This window comes from Nerophis ophidion, linkage group LG07 (assembly GCF_033978795.1).
Source record: "Nerophis ophidion isolate RoL-2023_Sa linkage group LG07, RoL_Noph_v1.0, whole genome shotgun sequence".
Lineage (NCBI taxonomy): Eukaryota > Metazoa > Chordata > Actinopteri > Syngnathiformes > Syngnathidae > Nerophis > Nerophis ophidion.
The window spans coordinates 32,941,660-32,964,481 of NC_084617.1; the positions used below are offsets into that span (position 1 = coordinate 32,941,660).

General features: G+C 45.3%; 2 protein-coding genes across 3 annotated transcripts in view; one reads left to right on the forward strand and one right to left on the reverse strand.

The window, feature by feature from the left end:
* The window catches only part of clec14a (C-type lectin domain containing 14A), a 28,837-nt gene that overhangs the window by 4,049 nt on the left and 1,966 nt on the right, over positions 1 to 22,822 (reverse strand). The window lies entirely within an intron of this gene.
* LOC133556260 (myosin-9-like) lies at positions 886 to 4,587 on the forward strand. The gene has a single exon (XM_061906004.1). It carries the CDS (start codon positions 1,849 to 1,851, stop codon positions 3,727 to 3,729), a length of 1,881 nt encoding a protein of 626 aa, XP_061761988.1. The 5' UTR covers positions 886 to 1,848; the 3' UTR covers positions 3,730 to 4,587.

Genomic DNA, 22,822 nt, shown 5'->3' on the forward strand with positions numbered 1-22,822 from the left:
AGAATTCAACAGGAACAATTCGCAAAACAACAGGAACAATTTGCAAAACAACGGGAACAATTTGCAAAATAACAGGAACAACTCAGAATGGAAAAGGAAAAGTTGGAATTGGAAACAAAGCTGGCAGCCGCAAATGCAAGGGAGCAAGATTTTGCAACCATGGGATCTTGGGAAGGATCAAGAGTGTCAAAAATGAGCTCTGAATCACACAAGGGAGCTGCTGCTCCAAAGAAAACAATGCCCCTCTCTGACACACAGGTTGTGAAGCCAAAACAATTCATATATGAAAAGTACACCAAAGCTCATTACATGACTCCAAGACAGGCTGCTCTCTCTTTAATGCAAACTGACAATGTATTAAAATCAACTATGCAAATGGGAAATGTGTCGAATACAACTGGGCAAAGTAATCATACTCATATGAAAAAAGATGATGTTAAAGGTCATACAGTTCACACTATATCCCCTGTCACAAATGCCATCAAACAAGATCACATTCTTGATTTACTAAAAGGACAACATGATTTCAATGCCTTATTGGTTAAGCGGAATGTCCATTCCTCTTTACCAACAAGAGACGTACCTGTGTTTGATGGAGATCCGTTTCAGTATGAAACCTTTATAAGGGCATTTGAATATGGAGTGGAGAAAAGGTGTGACACCTATGACTGTTTGCATTACCTCGAACAATATACTAGAGGGCATCCAAAAGAGCTGGTTCAAAGTTGCCAACATTTGCCTCCGTCCCAGGGCTACCAGAAGGCAAGACAGCTACTCAAAGAACATTTTGGTAATGAATATCATATTGCAACAGCATATATGGAAAATGCTTTTTCCTGGGGAACAATTAAATTGGAGGATGTAAAAGGATTGAGAGCATTTTCTCTATTCCTCAGAAGTTGTTCCAATGCAATGGGAAGTCTGGCCTATATGGAAGAAATGAATGTTGTTTCTAATATGAGGACCATCATCCTAAAGCTTCCATACAAGCTCAGAGAGCAGTGGAGGAACAAGGCCTGTGACCTACAGGAGAAGCAAGGCCACCGTGCCATTTTCCCAGACCTTGTAAACTTTATTGAAAAACAAGTCAAAATACTCTCTGATCCACTGTTTGGTAACATTCAGGACACTAAGCAATCAACTATCAAACCCTCATCCATCCCTAAGCCAAGAGTAAATTCAAGTCCAAGGAGCAGCTTTGTAACAACATTAATACCCATAGACACTGTGGAGTCAAATGAAGGAAAAAGGAATGTGATTGTCAAATCTCAAAGTTGTCTGTTCTGTAAGAAGAGTGGTCACACACTGGAGTGCTGTCCACAATTCAAGAGGAAGAAGCACAAAGGAAAAATAGACTTCTTAAAGGAAAAAGGAGTCTGTTTTGGCTGTCTGAAAATAGGACATTTAAGTCGAGACTGCAGAAATCGTCTATTATGTGAAATATGTAAACGACAACATCCACAAATACTCCACATTGAACAGACAGAACAAACTCAAACCAAATCAATTGGAATCAATACTGTTGTCCCACCTCCCAAGCATACTTGTGGTCATATTGGGGCTGGGGATGACCCCTCCATCTACTCCATTGTACCTGTACAAGTCAAAAGCAACAAGGGAGACACAGTGTTACAAACTTATGCATTTTTGGATCATGGAAGCACCTCTACATTCTGCACAGAAAAACTGATGCAAAAACTGAACATTACAGGACAAAGAAAAACCATCCTTCTCAAAACCATGAATTAAGTGAAACCCGAAACCAGCTACCACATCACTGGACTGGAAATAGCCAGGATAAATACAAATGACTTTATTCAATTGCCGTATGTATTTACACACAACACCATGCCAGTTTCACCACACAATATTCCAAAACAGCAGGATTTGAAACACTGGCCATATCTAAACAATATCAAATTACCTGAAATTGACTCTGACATCGACCTCCTCATTGGCACGAATGCCTCTAAGGTACTGGAACCCTGGGAGGTGGTCAATAGCCAGGAGGACGGGCCATATGCAGTGAGGACCCTATTGGGATGGGTCATTTATGGTCATTTAATAGGAGATGACACCAGCAGGCATAATGGCTGCCCTGTTGCTGATGTCAATAGAATATCTATTCTAAACCTGGAGGAGAAATGCTTTGCCTACGACAAGATGGAGAAAACCAAGACACGTCTCCAGCAAGAGTTGGACGACATGGTGATAGATCACGACCAACTTCGACAAACTGTCACCAATCTGGAGAAGAAGCAGAAGAAGTTTGACCAGATGCTGGCGAAAGAGAAAAACATATCTGCACGCTATGCAGAGGAGCGAGATCGGGATGAAGCCGAGGCCCGTGAGAAAGAGACCCGTACACTGTCTTTGACCCGCGAGCTGGAAACTCAAATGGATCTAAAGGACGAGGTGGACCCCAACAACAAACCGCTTCGGGCTGAAATGGAGGATCTGGTGTCATCCAAAGATGATGTTGAAAAAAGCGTGCACGAGCTGGAAAAGTCCAAGTGTGCCATGGATCCACAGCTGGAGGAGATGAAAACACAGCTTGAGGAACTGGAGGATGAACTGCAGGCCACGGAAGATGCCAAGCTGCATCTGGAGGTCAACATGCAGGCCATGAAGGCCCAGTATGAGCGGGACCTGTCTGGACGTGACGAGATGGGTGAGGAGAAGAAGAGGTCTCTGATCAAGCAATTCCGCGAAATGGAAATGGAGCTGGAGGATGAGCGCAAGCAGCGTTCAGGTGTTGTTGCTACATGTAAAAAACTGGAGCTGGACCTGAAGGAACTGGAGGCGGGCATCGACATGGCCAACAAGCACCGTGAGGAAGCCCTCAAACAACTGAAGAAACAGCAGGCCCAGATGAAAGAACTTATCAGGGGACTGGATGACACTCGCATGTCTCGAGAGGAAATTCTGGCCCAGAGTAAGGAGTCTGAGAAGAAGTTAAAGGGTATGGAAGCTGATATGCTCCAAATGCAGGAGGAGGTGGCTGCTGCAGAACGAGCCATGCGACAGGCTCAGCTGGAGATAGACGAGTTGCAGGATGAGATGAACAATCAGGCCACCAAGAATGCTCAAATCGCAAAGGAGAGGAGACGTTTGGAGGCACGTATCGCTCAGCTGGAAGAGGAGCAGTGCAACACGGAGCTGGTTAACGACAGCCTGAAGAAGTCCATGCTGCAGACTGATCAGATGAACGTGGAGCTGACCTCAGATTGCAGCTCCTTTCAGCGCGTGGAAGGCACCCACACCCAGCTGGAGCGTCAGAAAAAAGAGCTGAAGCTCAAGCTGCAGGAGATGAACGGAGCGGTGAAGTCCAATTACAAGGCCAACATGGCCGCTCTTGAGGCCAAGTTTGCTCAGCTGGAGGAGCAGCTGGACATCGAGACCAGGGAGCGGCAAAGTGCGACCAAGCTTGCGAGGCGAACTGAGAAAAAACTGATAGAGCTGGTTCTGCAGGTGGATGATGAGAGACGCAACACCAAGCAGTACAAAGACCAGGCAGACAAGTTGAACTCTCGCATGAAGCAGATGAAGCGGCAGCTGGAGGAGGCCGAGGAGGAGGCTCAGAGGGCAAACACCTACCGAAGGAAGATGCAGAGGGAGCTGGAGGATGCCACAGAGTCAGCAGAAGCCATGACTCGTGAAGTCAGCACCCTCAAGAGCAAGCATCCGATCAACCCAAATCTTGTCTACATAATGAAGATTCAAGATTAATGAACTAGAAATGCCAACATATTTTTATTTTTAAATTATGAAAAAAAAAATGAAAGGAATTTGAAAAAAAACAAAGAAAAAAAATGATAAGAAGAATCGTGTAAAATTGAATTTGTATGGCTCCCTATCAAGTAATTGTTACAGTGTAAACAATTAGGGGCCGGTGTGTAGGAGCCATTTTAGGCATCCTTATTTTTGTGCCGGCATTACTTCCTTTTGTCACTAGGTGGCGGGCTTTTTGGTTTAGGAGTGCAGGGTTGAAGGCATAAATAGGAGCACAGGTCAGCTGATTAGGAAGAACTCAGGTGTGGGAGCACAAACCGTTCTTACCAACGGCAGACAACGGCAGACAACGGTACACAGCAACTGGCAGGAAATACAGGAGAGCATATGGCACAATGTCACTACAATAATCCATGGTATGTTTCATTCACCCTGCAAGTTTATTAATAAATATGCGTTATCTGGACTTCTGACTGGACCTCACTTCAATGCAATGTTTACTGCTGCGTAGGATCACTCCCTCAAACCTGTTGAGTAGTGACAATAAATTAGAACATTTAAAGGTGAAGATTGCCACTACACTCATGTCATGTGATTTTAGGTCATGTGATTTCATTCATGTGAGGTCTTGTCATGTGAGATCATGTCATGTGATTTCATTTCATGTGATTCCATATCATGTGATTTCATGTCACAGGATTTCATGGCATGGGATCTCATTTCATGTAATCACTTGACATGAAATTTCATGGCATGTGATTTCATGCCATGTGATTTTAGGTCATGCGATTTCATTTTATATGATTTCATGTCACTGGATTTCAGGGGCGGTTCTAGGCATGGTTATATGAGGGGGCAGTCAGAAATGTGAAGGGGGCATCAAGTGTACACATCATGCTCCAGCACTTTTTTTCTGTGCTTATAGTAACGATGCTTTCTTCATTGAAATGGGTCTTTAGCTATGTGTCCAACCCCAACCTGGAGTAGTGGATTGCACTTTGTCAGGCCTCTACCTTCAGACCTGTCCAACTTGGGTGTCCCACCTGAAGACTAAGCTCCTGCTGGTATAGCTCTTACGGTCACTGAGGCACGCAAACCCCCTGACCACAATAAGGTGGCAATCCCTCAGGGGGGGCAACATTAACAGCGCAGCCATATTTCCGACAGGGGAAACAGAAGCAGGCGTCTCGCACCACAGAATACTCTAGCCATGGTCGTGTGCGGTACCAGGCAGGATTGAATTATCTTAATGTTGTACCAAATGCACGCTTTGGGTAGCCACCCAGTATTGGCTGAGATGGTGCGTTGCCATTTAATTCACTTGGTAGCTGAGCAGGCTGCTTTGGGGGAGCGCTTGTTGGGGGGACGGCGGGCGGGAGCTGGTGCAGGAGAAACAGTGCTTGCTGGTGCTAAAGGTGCAGTATTGCTAGCTGCTGTCCCTGATGTACTAGCAGTAGCATCATTGCTACTACTACATGCAGGAGCAGGACTAGACTTTTTAAATGCTCTGAAAAATGGATGCATTACAGATCATTAACTTTCTCTTTGTGAGCTGCTGGAAGCTGGAGCAGAAAATAAGTAAGCTTGAACAACAACAGAAAAAACCTGCTGTGATTACATGAAGAAAAACAACAACAGTACAGGACTACAGCCTGGGACGGGGCTTTACGTAGGGGTCTGTCAGACACAGGTCACTTGTCTTCATTTTGTCACATGCAGTAGACGTGGGCATTCATCTGGGCACAAAATTCATTCACTCCAATGTATGTGTGTTGCCCACTTGCTTGTAAATTAATGAAAACGGCTGTGTTTTTGTTTTTAGGTGTCTTGGTCGTATCAAATTAAACTTATAATTTGTTTATTACAAAATGTAGATTGAAACATTATGTAGAATTACAAGAAAAACAAGAGAAAAATAATTCCAGCAGTCGATTGCCAGACCGTTGCTAAGTAAAACGGGGCGTTTCTAGGGACTCCGCTCTGAACAGAGGACAGCAGAGGAGGACTGCTAAGCAGGATATATACCTTATGTTTCATTTTTACCGTCATTAACAGCATAACAAATGACTTGTAGCTTGTTACAGGGACAGTGGAGGCTCTCTGCCTTCCAAACCACTGCTGCTCAGAGCCTCCGCTGTCACTGCTCTCGTCAAGTTGTAAAGAAAAAAAAATAAACATGTTTATGACAGATAAACCACACAAGTACACCCATCCTAACAAGTATATGATAAATGTAGACACCTTTTCCTTTTCTTTTACTTTCATACTGCAACAGTGATTGGATGTTTACTGAGGGCTGAGGGTTGTGTGCGGGTGTGTGTCTGCTGCGCAGCCTGTGGAATGTGGAATGTTGAATACACGCACAGCGGAGGGAGGGATGAGAGGGAAACCGACACTATATCGTGTGTGTCCCTTTTTCGGCGGATTTTTCCGCTAGTGCAGATAATTTTGTCAACTTGTAATGTAGTAATTTTGTGAGTTTATTAAAATTTGCTTTCTCAAATTTTGATTTGAGGGAGCAAGACATTTATTTAAGGGGGCTCTGCCCCCTCTTGCCCCTGCGTAGAGCCGGCCATGCTGGATTTCATCACATGTGGTTCCATGTCAGGTGAGGTCATGTCATGTGATTTCATGTCACGGGATTTCATGACATGTGATTTAATGTCATGTGATTTCATATCATGTGATGTCATGTCACGGGATTTCATGACATGTGATTTAATTTCAAGTAATCCCTTTACATGAAATCTCATGTCATATGATTTCATGTCATGTAATTCCATATCATGTGATGTCATTTCAAGTAATCTCTTGACATGAAATGTCATGTCATGTGATATTAGGTCATGAGATTTCATGTCACATGATTTTTTGTTAGATGATTTCATGTCATGTGATTTTAGGTCACTTGATTTCACATCATGTGATTTCATGTCATAGTACTTCATTTCAAGTAATCACTTGGCATTAAATCTCATGTCATGTGATTTCGTGCCATGAGATGTTATGTTATTGGATTTCATATAATGTGAATTTTTGTCATGTGATTTTATGTCCTGTGATTTCATGGCATGCGATTTCATGTCATTGGATTTCATGCAATGTGATTTCGTGCCATGGCATTTCATGCCATGTGGTTTCATGTCATTGGATTTCATATTATGTGAATGTGTGTCATGTGAATTCATGTCATGTGATTTCATGGCATGTGATTTTATATTACATAATTTCATGTCATGTGATTTCATGTCATGTGATTTCATGGGTTAGGGTTGCATGTCACATGATATGTCAGTTGATGTAATATATGATGTTTTATACATACTTTTATATATGTTATCTTGTACTCCAAGGTAAATACTTTTATATATACTATCTTCTACTGCAAGATATGTACTTTTATCTGTACTACATTTTACTGCAAGTTACGTAATTTTATTCATACTTTCATATATACTATCTTCTACTCCAAGGTACATACTTTCATATATCCTATTCTACTCCAACGTATATATAAGCTATATCCTGTGACATGCAATCATATATTACATCACCTCACATATCATGTGACATGCAACCGTGGGACATGCAATCATATATTCCATCACCTGATATTGAATCATCCATCCATCTTCTTCCGCTTATCCGAGGTCGGATCGCGGGGGCAGCAGCCTAAGCAGGGAAGCCCAGACTTTCCTCTCCACAGCCAATTCGTCCAGCTCTTACCGGGGGATCCCGAGGCGTTCCCAGGCCAGTCGGGAGGCATAGTCTTCCCAACGTGTCCTGGGTCTTCCCCGTGGCCTCCTACCGGTTGGACGTGCCCATAACACCTCCCTAGGGAGGCGTTCAGGTGGCATCCTGACCAGATGCCCGAACCACTTCATCTGGCTTCTCTCGATATGGAGGAGCAGCGGCTTTACTTTGAGCTCCTCCCGGATGGCAGAGCTTCTCACTCATCTCTAAGGGAGAGCCTCGCCACCCAGCGGAGGAAACTCATTTCGGCCGCTTGAACCCGTGATCTTGTCCTTTTGGTCATGACCCAAAGCTCATGACCATAGGTGAGGATGGGAACGTAGATCGACCGGTAAATTGAGTGCTTTGCCTTCCGGCTCAGCTCCTTTTTCACCACAACGGATCGATACAGCGTCCGCATTACTGGAGACGCCGCACCGATCCGCCTGTCCATCTCACGATCCACTCTTTCCTCACTCGTGAACAAGACCTTGAGGTACTTGAACTCCTTCACTTCGGGCAGGGTCTCCTCCCCAACCCGGAGATGGCATTCCACCCTTTTCAGGGCAAGAACCATGGACTCGGACTTGGACGTGCTAATTCTCATTCTGGTCGCTTCACACTCGGCTGCGAACCGATCCAGTGAGACCGGAAGATCCCGGCCAGATGAAGCCATCAGGACCACATCATCTGCAAAAAGCAGAGACCTAATCCCGCGGCCACCAAACCGGAACTACTCAATGCCCTGATTACGCCTAGAAATTCTGTCCATAAAAGTTATGAACAGAATTGGTGACAAAGGACAGCCTTAGCGCAGTCCAACCCTCACTGGAAACGTGTCCGACTTGCTGCTAGCAATGCGGACCAAGCTCTGACACTGATCGTACAGGGAGCAGACCGCCACAATCAGACAGTCCGGTACCCCATACTCTCTGAGCACTCCCCACAGGACTTTCCGAGGGACACGGTTGAATGCCTTCTCCAAGTCCACAAAGTACATGTAGACTGGTTGGGCAAAGTCTCATGCACCCTCAAGGACTCTGCTGAGAGTATAGAACTTATCCACAGTTCCACGACCAGGACGAAAACCACAATGTTCCTCCTGAATCCAAGGTTTGACTATTCGGCGTAGCCTTCTCTCCAGTACACCTGAATAAACCTTACCGGGAAGGCTGAGGAGTATGATCCCACGATAATTGGAACACACCCTCCGGTCCCCCTTCTTAAAGAGAGTGACCACCACCCCGGTCTGCCAATCCAGAGGTACCGCCCCCGATGTCCACGTGATGCTGCAGAGTCTTGTCAACCAAGACAGCCTCACAGCATCCAGAGCCTTAAGGAACTCCGGGCGGGTCTCATTCACCCCCGGGGCCTTGCCACCGAGGAGCTTTTTAACTACCTCAGCAACCTCAGCCCCAAAAATAGGAGAGCCCACCACAGATTCCCCAGGCACTGCTTCCTCATAGGAAGACGTGTTGGTGGGATTGAGGAGGTCTTCGAAGTGTTTCTTCCACCGATCCACGACATCCGCAGTCGAGGTCAGCAGAACACCATCCTCACCATACACGGTTGACAGTGCACTGCTTCCCCTTCCTGAGGCGGCGGATGGTGGTCCAGAATCGCTTCGAAGCCGTCCGGAAGTCATTTACCATGGCTTCCCCGAACTCCTATCATGTCCGAGTTTTTGCCTCCGCGACCACTGAAGCTGCACACCGCTTGGCTTGTCGGTACCTGTCCACTGCCTCCGGAGTCCTATGAGCCAAAAGAACCTGATAGGACTCCTTCTTCAGCTTGACGGCATCCCTCACCACTGATGTCCACCAACGAGTTCTAGGATTACCGCCACCAACTACAAACCCCGCTTCCATATGAGTTGGGAAATTGTGTTGGATGTAAATATAAACGGAATACATCCATCCATCCATTTTCTACCGCTTATTCCCTTTTGGGTCGCGGGGGGCGCTGTCGCCTATCTCAGCTACAATCGGGCGGAATGCAATGATTTGCAAATCCTTTTCAACCCATATTCAATAGAATGCACTACAAAGACAAGATATTTGATGTTCAAACAAAAACTTTTTTTTTTTGCAAATAATAATTAACTTAGAATTTCATTGCTGCAACACGTGCCAAAGTAGTTGGGAAAGGGCATGTTCACCACTGTGTTATATCACCTTTTCTTTTAATAACACTCAATAAACGTTTGGGAACTGAGGAAACTAATTGTTGAAGCTTTGAAAGTGGAATTCTTTACCATTCTTGCTTGATGTACAGCTTAAGTTGTTCAACATTTTGGGGTCTTGTTGTCTTATTTTACGCTTCATAATGCGCCACACATTTTCGATGGGAGACATGTCTGGACTGCAGGCGGGCCAGGAAAGTACCCGCACTGTTTTACTACGAAGCCACGCTGCTGTAACACGTGGCTTGGCATTGTTTTGCTGAAATAAGCAGGGGCGTCCATGATAACGTTGCTTGGATGACAACATATGTTGCTCCAAAACCTGTATGGACCATTCAGACTTAATGGTGACTTCACAGATGTGTAAGTTACCCATGCTTTGGGCACTAATACACCCCCATACCATCACAAATGCTGGCTTTTGAACTTTGCGCCTATAACAATCCGGATGGTTATTTTCCTCTTTGTTCCAGAGGATACCACGTACACAGTTTCCAAATATAATTTGAAATATGGACTTGCCAGACCACAGAACCCTTTTCCACTTTGCATCAGTCCATCTCAGATGAGCTCAGGCCCAGCGAAACCAGCGGCGTTCCTTGGTGTTGTTGATAAATGGCTTTCGCTTTGCATAGTAGAGTTTTAACTTGCACTTACAGATGTAGCGACCAACTGTAGTTACTGACAGTGGTTTTATGAAGTGTTGCTGAGCACATGTGGTGATATTCTTTACACACTGATGTTGGTTTTTGATGCAGTACCACCTGAGGGAACAAAGGTCCGTAATATCATCGCTTACGTGCAGTGATTTATCCGGATTCTCTGAACCTTTTGATGATATTACAGACTGTAGATGGTAAAATCCCTAAATTCCTTGCAATAGCTCGTTGAGAAATGTTTTTCTAAAACTGTTTGACGATTTGCTTACAAATTGGTGACCCTCACCCCATCCATGTTTGTGAATTACTTAGCATTTCACGGGTTCTCCACGGGTCGCCACCTTGTCGTGGTGGAGAGCCTTGTGTGTTCCAATGAACCTAAGAGCGATGCCGTCGGGAGCCTCGGCTCCTGGTAGGTTCAACCATGGCGGTAAGGTCGAGGGGGAGGTTCCAGACGAAGCGCGATCCAAAAACCTCAACGGCGGAACTGGCGGATAATGACGCGTCGCCTCCGGCAGTAAAGGCAGATGAAGGTTAAGGGTGCCTCACTGCCTACTGGGTGCACCGTGTGTGTTTGGCTACGGGAGTAAACCCCTAACGACAAATCTGTTGGGAAGACCCGCATCAGGCAGCCATCAACAGACCGGTGTGCTGGCAGTCTTCTGCAACTCCTTCCTGTAGAAGGTCGTCATGAGCTTTTCATGCCACTGGAAGACGTAGGGGGGAGCCAAGGTAGTGAGGGTAGTGACTGCGCACCACTTCCTTCACTCTAATCTACTCCTTGCGCAGGCCTGCTCCAAACACCCTCACCCCCTTTCCCACCCCATCCCCTCCCCTTCAAGTCCTGCGGCGATGGAGAAGGGTGGCAGATACAGGTCTGGATGTGACTGGGAGTATCTAGCCCAACTCTGCATGCAGGCGGTGTGGGATAGACGGTCGCTGAGGTACGGGATGGAACAGCGTGTCTCTTCGGCAGCTCCCCACGTGACTGAGCAGCCCCACCCTGCTCACCCTGAGATGGGAAGGGCCTAGAAAATGTGGCCTAAAAATGGTCTGTTCCTCCACTCCCGGGCAGCCTACCGCAGCTGCCGGGTCATCCCCCCATGCGGTCGAAAACACAAGAATAAAACCCGACTGACACTCACACTAGCGACTTGGAACGTCCGTACGCTTTTGGATGTGCGTGATGATTCATCTCGTGCCCGCAGAAGAACAGCGTTGGTGGCGCACGAACTGAAGAGGTATAACATCGACATTGCGGCCCTCAGCGAGACCCGCTTCCATGGGGAGGACTCCATAGCCGAGGTAGGAGAAGGATACACTTTCTTCTGGAAAGGGCTTCCGGAAGGCTCCCGTCGCCTCCATGGTGTAGGCTTCGCTGTGCGGACCTCCCTACTTCAGAAGCTTCCCGAATCTCCAGTTGGCATTAGTGAAAGGTTGATGACCTGGAGGATTCCCCTCACAAATAACCGTTACTGCACCCTCATCAGCGCCTATGCCCCAACACTGATTGCCGACCCTCAATGTAAGGAAGAGTTCTATGCCTCCCTGCACTCCGTCATCAGCAAAACACCACTCACTGACAAGCTCATCCTTCTAGGGGATTTTAACGCAAGAGTGGGCTCGGACAGTGTACTGTGGAGGGAAGTGATGGGTCGGCACGGTGTTGGCAAGCTCAACAGCAATGGTCTCCGTCTTCTCACTCTATGTTCTGAGCATCAACTGGTCATCACAAACACCTTGTTCCAACTGAAAAACAAGTACAAAACATCCTGGCAACACCCTCGCTCTAAACACTGGCATCTCCTAGATTACATCATCACCCGCCACGCGGACAGGAAAGAGGTGCGCATCACTAGGGCCATGCGTGGAGCTGACTGTTGGACTGACCACCGCCTGATCAGAACAAAGATTGACTTAGAAATACGTCCTCAACAGAGAAACACACCACCTTCCAAGAGGCTCAACTGCGATGCACTGAAGTCCACGCACTGCGTCAACCAGCTCAGGAAAAATGTAGCAGATCAGCTGTTCAAGATTCCTGAAGTGCCACCAGAGCTGGACACTGGAACTACCTGGAGCACCCTACGCGCTGCCCTCCACCAGGCGGCCGTGGAGTCTATAGGGTACACCACAAGGCGACATCAAGACTGGTTTGACAATAGTGCGCCAGGAATCTATGACCTGCTTCAGGCAAAGCACAAGGCCCTTGCAGCTCACATATCAAACCCTCAATCCACCGTCCTGAAGGCTCAGCTCATCCGCCTCAGAAGTGAAACCCAGCGCACCCTCAGAGCCATGGAGAATGACTGGTGGACACAGAAGGCCCGCGAAATACAACATCACGCAGACACCAACAACTCTCATGCCTTCTACGACTCCATCAAGTCCATCTATGCCCCACAGAGGAAGAACATCACCCCAGTTAGATCAGCTGACGGAACCACTCTCTATAAGGACAAACAACAGATCCTGGACAGATGGGCTGAGCACTTCAGGGTACTGCTGAACACCACAAACCCTGTACAGACAGACATACTCTCTGACCTCCCATGCCTGCCCCCTGTAGACTCGCTGGACTCCTCTCCAAGCTTCTCAGCGGTACTCAAGGCCATTAAGGGTCTAAAAAACAACAAGAGCCCAGGCCTTGACAAGATCCCGGGAGAAATCTTGAAGCACGGTGGATATCTCCTGCACCGCAGAATGCACCAGCTGATCACTGCCATCTGGTCGTCTGAAGTCATCCCGCAAGATTGGAAGGATGCTAACATAACGATCTATAAGCGCAAAGGCGACAAAGCAGACTGCGGCAACAGCAGAGGTATCTCCCTACTATCCGCAGCCGGGAAGGTGCTAGCAAGGATCATGTTACATCGAGTAGCAACTCATGTAACCGAAAACATCCTGCCCGAATCTCAATGCGGCTTTAGACGTGATCGGAGCACCGCAGACATGATCTTTGTGGCCAGACAGGTACAGGAAAAATGCAGAAAACACCGCAAAGACTTGTACATGGCATTCATTGACCTGTCCAAGGCCTTCGATACAGTAAACCGGGACTTGCTGTGGGAAGTACTTGGAAAATTAGGTGTACCAGCAAAGTTCTGCAACCTACTGCGACAGCTACATGATGGCATGCAGGCCTGTGTGAGCAACGGCGGCCAACAATCCCCATTTTTCAGTGTGGATGTGGGGGTCAAGCAAGGGTGTGTCCTTGCCCCAACCATATTCAACATGTTTATTTCCACTGTCACCCTCCTGTCCCATAAACACCTGGACCCCACAGATGGGATTCAGATACAATACCGGCTGGATGGTAACCTTTTTAACATCCGTCGCCTCCAAGCCAGCACTAAACTCACCACCCAGCATATTCTGGAACTACAGTATGCAGATGACTGCGCTATACTTGCACACTCACCAGAGTCTCTCCAGCGCGCACTGAATGTGGTAGCCTCCATCTACAGTGCCATTGGTCTTCAGATAAACACCAAGAAAACACAAATACTGGTGCAGGAGTTTACTCCCCAGCCAAACACGCCAATCTTCACCCTTGACGGGCACCCATTAGCCACCGTCCCCCACTTCACCTACCTCGGAAGCACCCTGTCGCCAACCTGCACCATTGACGATGACGTCCAGGCCCGTATTGGCCTGGCCTCTGCTGCCTTTGGAAGGCTACGGTCCAGGGTTTTCCTGAACAGGAATCTAACCATCTCCACCAAGACAGTCGTGTATAAGGCAGTCTGTCTCTCCACGCTGCTCTATAGTTCCGAAACCTGGACACCCTACCAGAGGCACATCCAGAGTCTCGAGGCCTTCCACATCCGCTGCCTCCAAAGGATCCTGGGTCTGACCTGGGAAGACAGGGTGCCCTACACTGAAATTTATGACCGGACCAACACACCCAGCATCACAGCACTCCTTGGCCAAAAACACCTAAGATGGGTCGGACATGTGATTCGTATGCCAGCCCACCGCCTACCCCGTCAAATATTGTATGGCCAGCTTTCAGTCGGTCAAAGGTCTGCCGGGGGCCAGAAAAAACGGTACAAGGACCACATTAAAACTCTCCTGAAAAAGTGTGACATCAAACCACCAGCACTGGAGTCCCTGGCTGCTGACCGCCAGACTTGGAGCTCTACTTGCCACCAGGGAATCACTCATCTTCAGGAGAAGTTCACAGAGCGGAGAGCACAGCGGCGTGCACAAAGACACCAACGTGCCACAGCACCAGCGACCATCACCGCTGCCTTCCCCTGCCCCTCCTGTGACAAAGTCTGTGGATCATGCATAGGCCTGAGCAGCCACCTGGCTATGCACAGGCGAAAAGCACAACAATAACCAATCCAATACTTCGTTTGGAGCAACGTCATCATCGACATCGATGGACTGCCATAAGCAATAAGCATTTCACGGAAGGTGCTTTTATACCCAATCATGGTACCCACCTGTTCCCAATTAGCCTGCACACCTGTGGGATGTTCCAAATAAGTATTTGATGAGCATTCCTCAACTTTATCAGTATTTATTACCACCTTTCCCAACTTCTGTGTCATGTGTTGCTGGCATCAAATTCTAAGTTAATGATTATTTGCAACAACACTTTTTTTTTTTATCAGTTTGAACAGCAAATATCTTGTCTTTGTTGCATATTCAACTGAATATGGGTTAAAAAATGATTTGCAAATCATTTTATTCCGTTTATATTTACGTCTAACACAATTTCCCAACTTATATGGAAACGGGGTTTGTACCTTGCGGCCACAGCTCCAATCAGCCGCCTCGACAATAGAGGTGCGGAACATGGTCCACTCGGACTCAATGTCCAGCACCTCCCTCGTGACATGTTCAAAGTTCTTCCGGATTTGGGAATTGAAACTCTCTCTGACAGGAGACTCTGCCAGACGTTCCCAGCAGACCCTCAAAATACGTTTGGGCCTGCCAAGTCTGTCCGGCATCCTCCCCCACCATCGCAGCCAACTCACCACCAGGTGGTGATCGGTAGAAAGCTTTGCCCCTCTTCACCCGAGTGTCCAAAACATGAGGCCGCAAATCCGATGACACAACTAAAGAGTCGATCATGGAACTGCGGCCTTGGGTGTCCTGGTTCCAAGTGCACATACAGACACCCTTATGTTTGAACATGGTGTTTGTTACGGACAATCTGTGACGAGCACAAAAGTCCAATAGAAAAACACCATTGGGGTTCAGATCCGGGCGGCCATTCTTCCCAATCAAGCCTCTCCAGGTTTCACTGTCGTTGCCAACATGAGGGTTAAAGTCCCCCAGTAGGACAAGGGAATCACCCGGGGGAGCACTTTCCAGTACTCCCTCGAGTGCTCTCAAAAAGGCTGGGTACTCTGAACTGCTGTTTGGTGCGTAAGCACAAACAACAGTCAGGACCCGTCCCCCCACCCGAAAGCGGTGGGAGGCTACCCTCTCGTCTACTGGGTTGAGCTCCAACGGACAGGCTTTGAGCCGGAGGAAAACAAGAATTGCTACCCCAGCTCATTGCCTCTCACTGCGTGCAACCCCAGTGTGGAAGAGAGTCCAGTCCTACTCGAGAGAAATGGTTCCAGAGCCCTTGCTGTGCGTCAAGGTGAGTCCGACTATATCCAGTCGGAACTTCTCTACCTCGCGCACTAGCTCAGGCTCCCTACCCCCGAGTGAGGTGACGTTCCACGTCCCAAGAGCTAGCTTATGTAGCCGAGGATCGGACCGCCAAGTGCCCTGCCTTCGGCTGCCGCCCAGCTCACTTTGCACCCGACCTCTATGGCCCCTGCTATGGGTGGTGAGCCCATTGGAGGGGGGACCCACGTTGCCTCTTGGTGCTGTGCCCGGCCGGGCCCCATGGGAACAGGCCCGGCCACAAGGTGCTCACCATCGAGCCCCAACTCCGTGCCTGGCTCCAGAGGGGGGCCCCGATGACCCGGGTCCGGGCTAGGGAAACCTGAGTGTTGTTGTATATTCATAGAAGACTTCGAGCTGCTATTTGTCTGATCCCTCACCTAAGACCTTTTTGTCTTGGCAGACCCTACCAGGGGGCATAGAAACCCCCGGACAACATAGCTCCTACGGTCATTGGGACACACAAACTCCTCTACCACGGTAAGGTGGTAGCTCAGAGAGGAGAAATCATGTGACATGCAATCATATATTACATCACCTGGCATGCAATCATATATTACATCACCTGACATATCATGTGACATGAAATCATGTGACATGCAATCATATAGTACATCACCTGACACATGTGACATGCAACCCTAACCCATTAAATCACATACCATGAAATCACATGAGATGCAATCAAATGTATTATCACATGCTATGAAATCATGTAACGTGAAATCACATACCATGAAATCACATGACATAAAATCACGACATAAATTCACATGATATGAAATCTAATGACTTTAAATTTTGTGACATGAAATCCCATGACATAAAATCACATGACATAAATTGACATGATATGAAATCTAATGACATGAAATCACGATACCAACAACATGCACCTGGGGATAGGTTGATTGGAAACACTATATGGTCCCTAGTGTGTGAATGTGAGTGTGAATGTTGTCTATCTGTGTTGGCCCTGCGATGAGGTGGCGTCCAGGGTGTACCCCGTTTTCTGTCCGATTGTAGCTGAGATAGGCACCAGCGCCCCCCGCCACCCCGAAGGGAATAAGCGGTAGTAAATGGATGGATGATACCACATGAAATGAAATCACATAACATGAAATCATATGGCATGAAATCCTTTGGCGTGAAATCCCATGGAATTAAATCGCCTGACATGAAATGATATGACATAAATTCACATGATATGAAATCTAGTGACATACAATCTCGTGACATTAAATCAAATGTATTATCACATACCATGAAATCCCATGGCATGAAATTACTTGACAAGAAATCACAGGAAATCACGATATAAATTTACATGATATGAAATCTAATGACATGAAATCTCGTAACATGAAATCCCATGACATGAAATCACCTGAAACGAAATCCCATGACATGAAATCACAGTACATGAAATCCCGTTACATAATATCCCATGACATGAAATCACATGACATGCAATCACAAGACCTAAAATCACATGACCTAAAATCAAATGACTTAAAATCTCATGACATGAGATTTAAGGTCAAGTGATTACTTGAAATGATATCACATGACATGAAATCCCATGACTTGAAATCACATGATATGAAATCAAATGACATGAAACCACATGACATGAAATCACATGTCATAAAATCACCTCTCATGAAATCACATGAAATGAAATCTATTGAGGAAAAATCACATGACATGAAATCACCTGTCATGAACTCACATGACACGAAATCACATGACATGAAATCCAATGACATGAAATCACAGGACATGAAATCCCATTACATAATATCCCATGACATGAAATCACAGGACATGAACACAGATTACATAAAATCACTTGACACGAAATCGCATGACATGAAATCCCATGACATGCAATCACAAGAACCTAAAATCACATGACATGGGATTTAATGTCAAGTCATTACTTAATATGACATCACATGACAAGAAATCCCATGACTTGATATGATACATGATATGAAATCAAATGACATGAAACCACATGACATGAAATCACAAGACCTAAAATCACATGACCTATTACCACATGACATGAGATTTCATGTCAAGTGATTACTTGAAATGACATCACATGACATGAAATCCCATGACATGAAATCTCATGATATGAAATCACTTGACATGAAATAACATGTCATTTAATCCCGTGACATGAAATCACATGACATGAGATCACATGACACAAGATTTTCCATCCATCCATCCACCATCTTCCGCTTATCCGAGGTCGGGTCGCGGGGGCAACAGCGTAAGCAGGGAAACCCAGACTTCCCTCTCCCCAGCCACTTCGTCTAGCTCTTCCCGGGGGATCCCGAGGCGTTCCCAGGCCAGCCGGGAGACATAGTCTTCCCAACGTGTCCTGGGTCTTCCCCGTGGCCTCCTACCGGTTGGACGTGCCCTAAACACCTCCCTAGGGAGGCGTTCGGGTGGCATCCTGACCAGATGCCCGAACCACCTCATCTGGCTCCTCTCGATGTGAAGGAGCAGCGGCTTTACTTTGAGTTCCTCCCGGAACACAAGATTTTATGTCATGAAATCACATGACATGACATTACTTGTCATGAAATCATATGACATGAGATTTCATGTCAAGTGATTACTTGACATGAAATTACATGTCATGAAATCCCATGACATGAAATCACATGACATGACCTCATACGGCATGAAATAACATGACATGAAGGCACCTGACATGAAATCGCAAGACCTAAAATCACATGACATGAGATTTCATGTCAAATGATTGCTTAAAATGACATCACATGTCATGAAATCCCGGGACATGAAATAACCTGACATGAAATCACATGACACTAGATTCAATGTCAAGTGAATAATGGAAATTACAGCACATGCCATGAAATCACATGACATGAGATTTCATGTCAAGTGATTACTTGACATGAAATCACATGATATGAAATCATATATTCATGGCATATCACATATTTGATGAAAGTATTTACCTTGGAGTAGAAGATAGTCTATATAAATATAAAAGTATGTATAAAAGTATTTACCTTGGAGTAGAAGATAGTATATATAAAAGTATGTATACAAGTATGTACCTTGGAGTAGAAGGTAGTAAATTGTATATAAAAGTAATTACCATGGAGTAGAAGATACTATGTATAAATATGAAAGTATGTATAAAAGTATGTACCTTGGAGTAGAAGATAGTATGTATAAAAAGGTATGTATAAAAGTATGAACCTTAGAGTAAAAGAAAGTGTATATATATATATATATATATATATATATATATATATATATATATACAAGTATTTATCTTGGAGTAACTGTTTGACTATTTGCTCACGCAGTTGTGGACAAAGGGGTGTACCTTTCTTGTGAAAGACTTAGCATTTTTTGGGAAGCTGTTTTTATACCCAATCATGGCACCCACCTGTTCCCAATTAGCCTGCACACCTGTGGGATTTTCTAAATAACTGTTTGATGAGCATTCCTCAACTTTATCAATATTTATTGCCACCTTTCCCAACTTCTTTGTCACATGTTGCTGGCATCAAATTTTAAAGTTAATGATTATTTGAAAAAAAAAATGTTTATCACTTTGAACATCAAATATGTTGTCTTTGTAGCATATTCAACTGATTATGGGTTGAAACACAATTTCCCAACTCATATGGAAACGGTGTGTGTGTGTGTGTGTGTGTGTGTGTGTATATATATATATATATATATATATATATATATATATATATATACACACACACAGTGGGGCAAAAAAGTATTTAGTCAGCCACCGATTGTGCAAGTTCTCCCACTTAAAATGATGACAGAGGTCTGTAATTTTCATCATAGGTACACTTCAACTGTGAGAGACAGAATGGGGAAAAAAATCCAGAAATTCACATTGTAGGAATTTTTAAGAATTTATTTATGAATTATGGTGGAAAATAAGTATTGGTCAACTATTCAAAGCTCTCACTGATGGAAGGAGGTTTTGGCTCAAAATCTCACGATATATGGCCCCATTCATTCTTTCCTTAACACGGATCAATCGTCCTGTCCCCTTAGCAGAAAAACAGCCCCAAAGCATGATGTTTCCACCCCCATGCTTCACAGTAGGTCTGGTGTTCTTGGGATGCAACTCAGTATTCTTCTTCCTCCAAACACGACAAGTTGAGTTTATACCAAAATGGATACATGGATGATACAGCAGAGTATTGGGAGAGTGTCATGTGGTCAGATGGAACCAAAATAGAACTTTTGGTTCCATATATATATATATATATATATATATATATATATATATTTTTTTTTTTTTTTTTTTTTTTCCAAGATGGCGCTGCTGTAGTGGCTGCTGTAGGCAGGAGCTCTGTGCTCTTGTGTCATCCTTTTGTATTTCCCTCTTGTTTTCATGTCTTATTATATTTTTTTGCCTTTTGGTCCGTGACCCTTTGGGACTGTGTGACAAGGGGTGGCACTTTCGTGACCTCTGTGGTGCTTTTTTTGTGGACTTCTGGATCTTTCTCCCGGGAGCCTTTTGGCTATGGAGACCAGCTGCTGGGTGTCTGCTACACCAGAGTATGTTTGGATGTACTGGAGGAGATGCGGATGAAGGGACAGGGCTGCGGAGTTGGCACTGAGCGCTAGGACGGAGAGGCTTCGCTGTGTCTTGACTGGGTGAGCAGGTGTCGGACACCTCAGTCACCTTGGACGTATCCTCGCTCATCCATTCGGACTGGACACTGGCCGAGAGTGGAGTCGGCTGTCTTGGTTGCTTTGTTGGGTCTACTTCTGTCTCTGACCATGCTCCCTCCACCCCAGCGGACGATGGCGTGGAACACCACAGAGGCCACCACAGTGGATATGTTTCTTATACTTTTTATTCATAGCTGTATGTAGAAGTGTCTGGTTTTATGTGCTGCTTTAATGTCTTTAATGTCCTCTGTGTTCTTTGATGTTTGATGTTTCCCTCTTACACACATGGAAGAGGCATGTGTAATATGGTTATGAGTTGTTTTTTTAATTTTTTTTATTTATTTGTTTTTTTCCCTTGGCCTCAGTCTGCACCTCCTCTCCAGGGCCCAGGCAAAGACCGATTTTTTAAATTTTATTTTAATCTTCTATTTTTTTCTCCCCCCCTTTGTTTACCTTTATCTCATCTTTTTTGTAAGGGGCGCTGGAAGCCGGCAGACCCGTCAGCGATCCTGTTCTGTCTCCCTGTAATGTTTGTCTAAACTTGAATGGGATTGTGCTGAAAATTTTAATTTTCCTGAAGGAACTCTCCTGACGGAATAAATAAAGTACTATCTAATCTAATCTAATCTATACACACACACACACAAACCCCGTTTCCATATGAGTTGGGAAATTGTGTTGGATGTAAATATAAACGGAATACAATGATTTGCAAATCATTTTCAACCCATATTCAGTTGAATATGCTACAAAGACAACATATTGGATGTTCAAACTGATAAACTTTTTTTTTTTTGCAAATAATTATTAACTTTAGAATTTCATGCCAGCAACAATTGACAAAGAAGTTGGAAAAGGTGGCAATAAATACTGATCAAGTTGAGGAATGCTAATCTAACACTTATATGGAACATCCCACAGGTGTGCAGGCTAATTGGGAACAGTTGGGTGCCATGATTGGGTATAAAAGCAGCTTAAATGAAATGCTAAGTAATTCACAAACAAGGATGGGGTGAGGGTCACCACTTTGTATGCAAGTTGTCGAACAGTTTTAGAACAACATTTCTCAACGAGCTATTGCAATGAATTTAGGGATTTTAGCATTTACGGTCCGTAAAATCATCAAAAAGATCAGAGAATCTGAAGAAATCACTGCACGTAAGCGATGATATTACGGACTTTTGATCCCTCAGGCGTTACTGCATCAAAAACCGACATCAGTGTGTAAAGGATATCACCACATGGGCTCAGGAACACTTCATAAAACCACTGTCAATAGCTACAGTTGGTCGCTACATCTCTAAGTGCAAGTTAAAACTCTACTATGCAAAGCCAAACCCATTTATCTACAATATCCTGAAACGCCGCCGGCTTGGCTGGGCCCAATCTCACCTAAGATGGACTGATGCAAAGTGGAAAGGTGTTCTGTGGTCTGACGAGTCCACATTTCAAGTTATATTTGGAAACAGAGGACGTGGTGTCCTCCAGAACAATGAGGAAAATAACCATTCGGATTGTTATAGGCGCAAAGTTCAAAAGCCAGCATCTGTGATGGTATGGGGGTGTATTAGTGCCCAAGGCATGGGTAACTTACACATCTGTGAAGGCACCATTAATGCAGATTGTAGCTGAGATAGGCGCCAGCGCCCCCCACGACTCCAAAAGGGAATAAGCGGTAGAAAATGGATGGATGGACGGGTCCATACAGGTTTTGGAACAACATATGTTATCATCAAAGCAATGTTATCATGGACGCCCCTGCTTATTTCAACAAGACAAGTATTTCAACGGCGTGCTTCGTAAAAAAGAGTGCAGGTACTTTCCTGGCCCGCCTGCAGTCCATACCTGTTTCCCATCGAAAATGTGTGGCGCATAGTGAAGCGTAAAATACGACAGCGGAGACCCCGGACTGTTGAACGACTGAAGCTCTACATAAAACAAGAATGGGAAAGAATTCCACTTTCAAAACTTCAACAATTAGTTTCCTAGGTTCCCAAACGTTTAATGAGAGTTGTTAAAATACAAGGTGATGTAACACAGTGGTGAACATGTCCTTTCCCAACTACTTTGGCACGTGTTGCAGCCATGAAATTCTAAGGTAATTATTATTTGCAAAAAAAAAATAAGTTTATGAGTTTGAACATCAAATATCTTGTCTTTGTAGTGTAGTCAATTG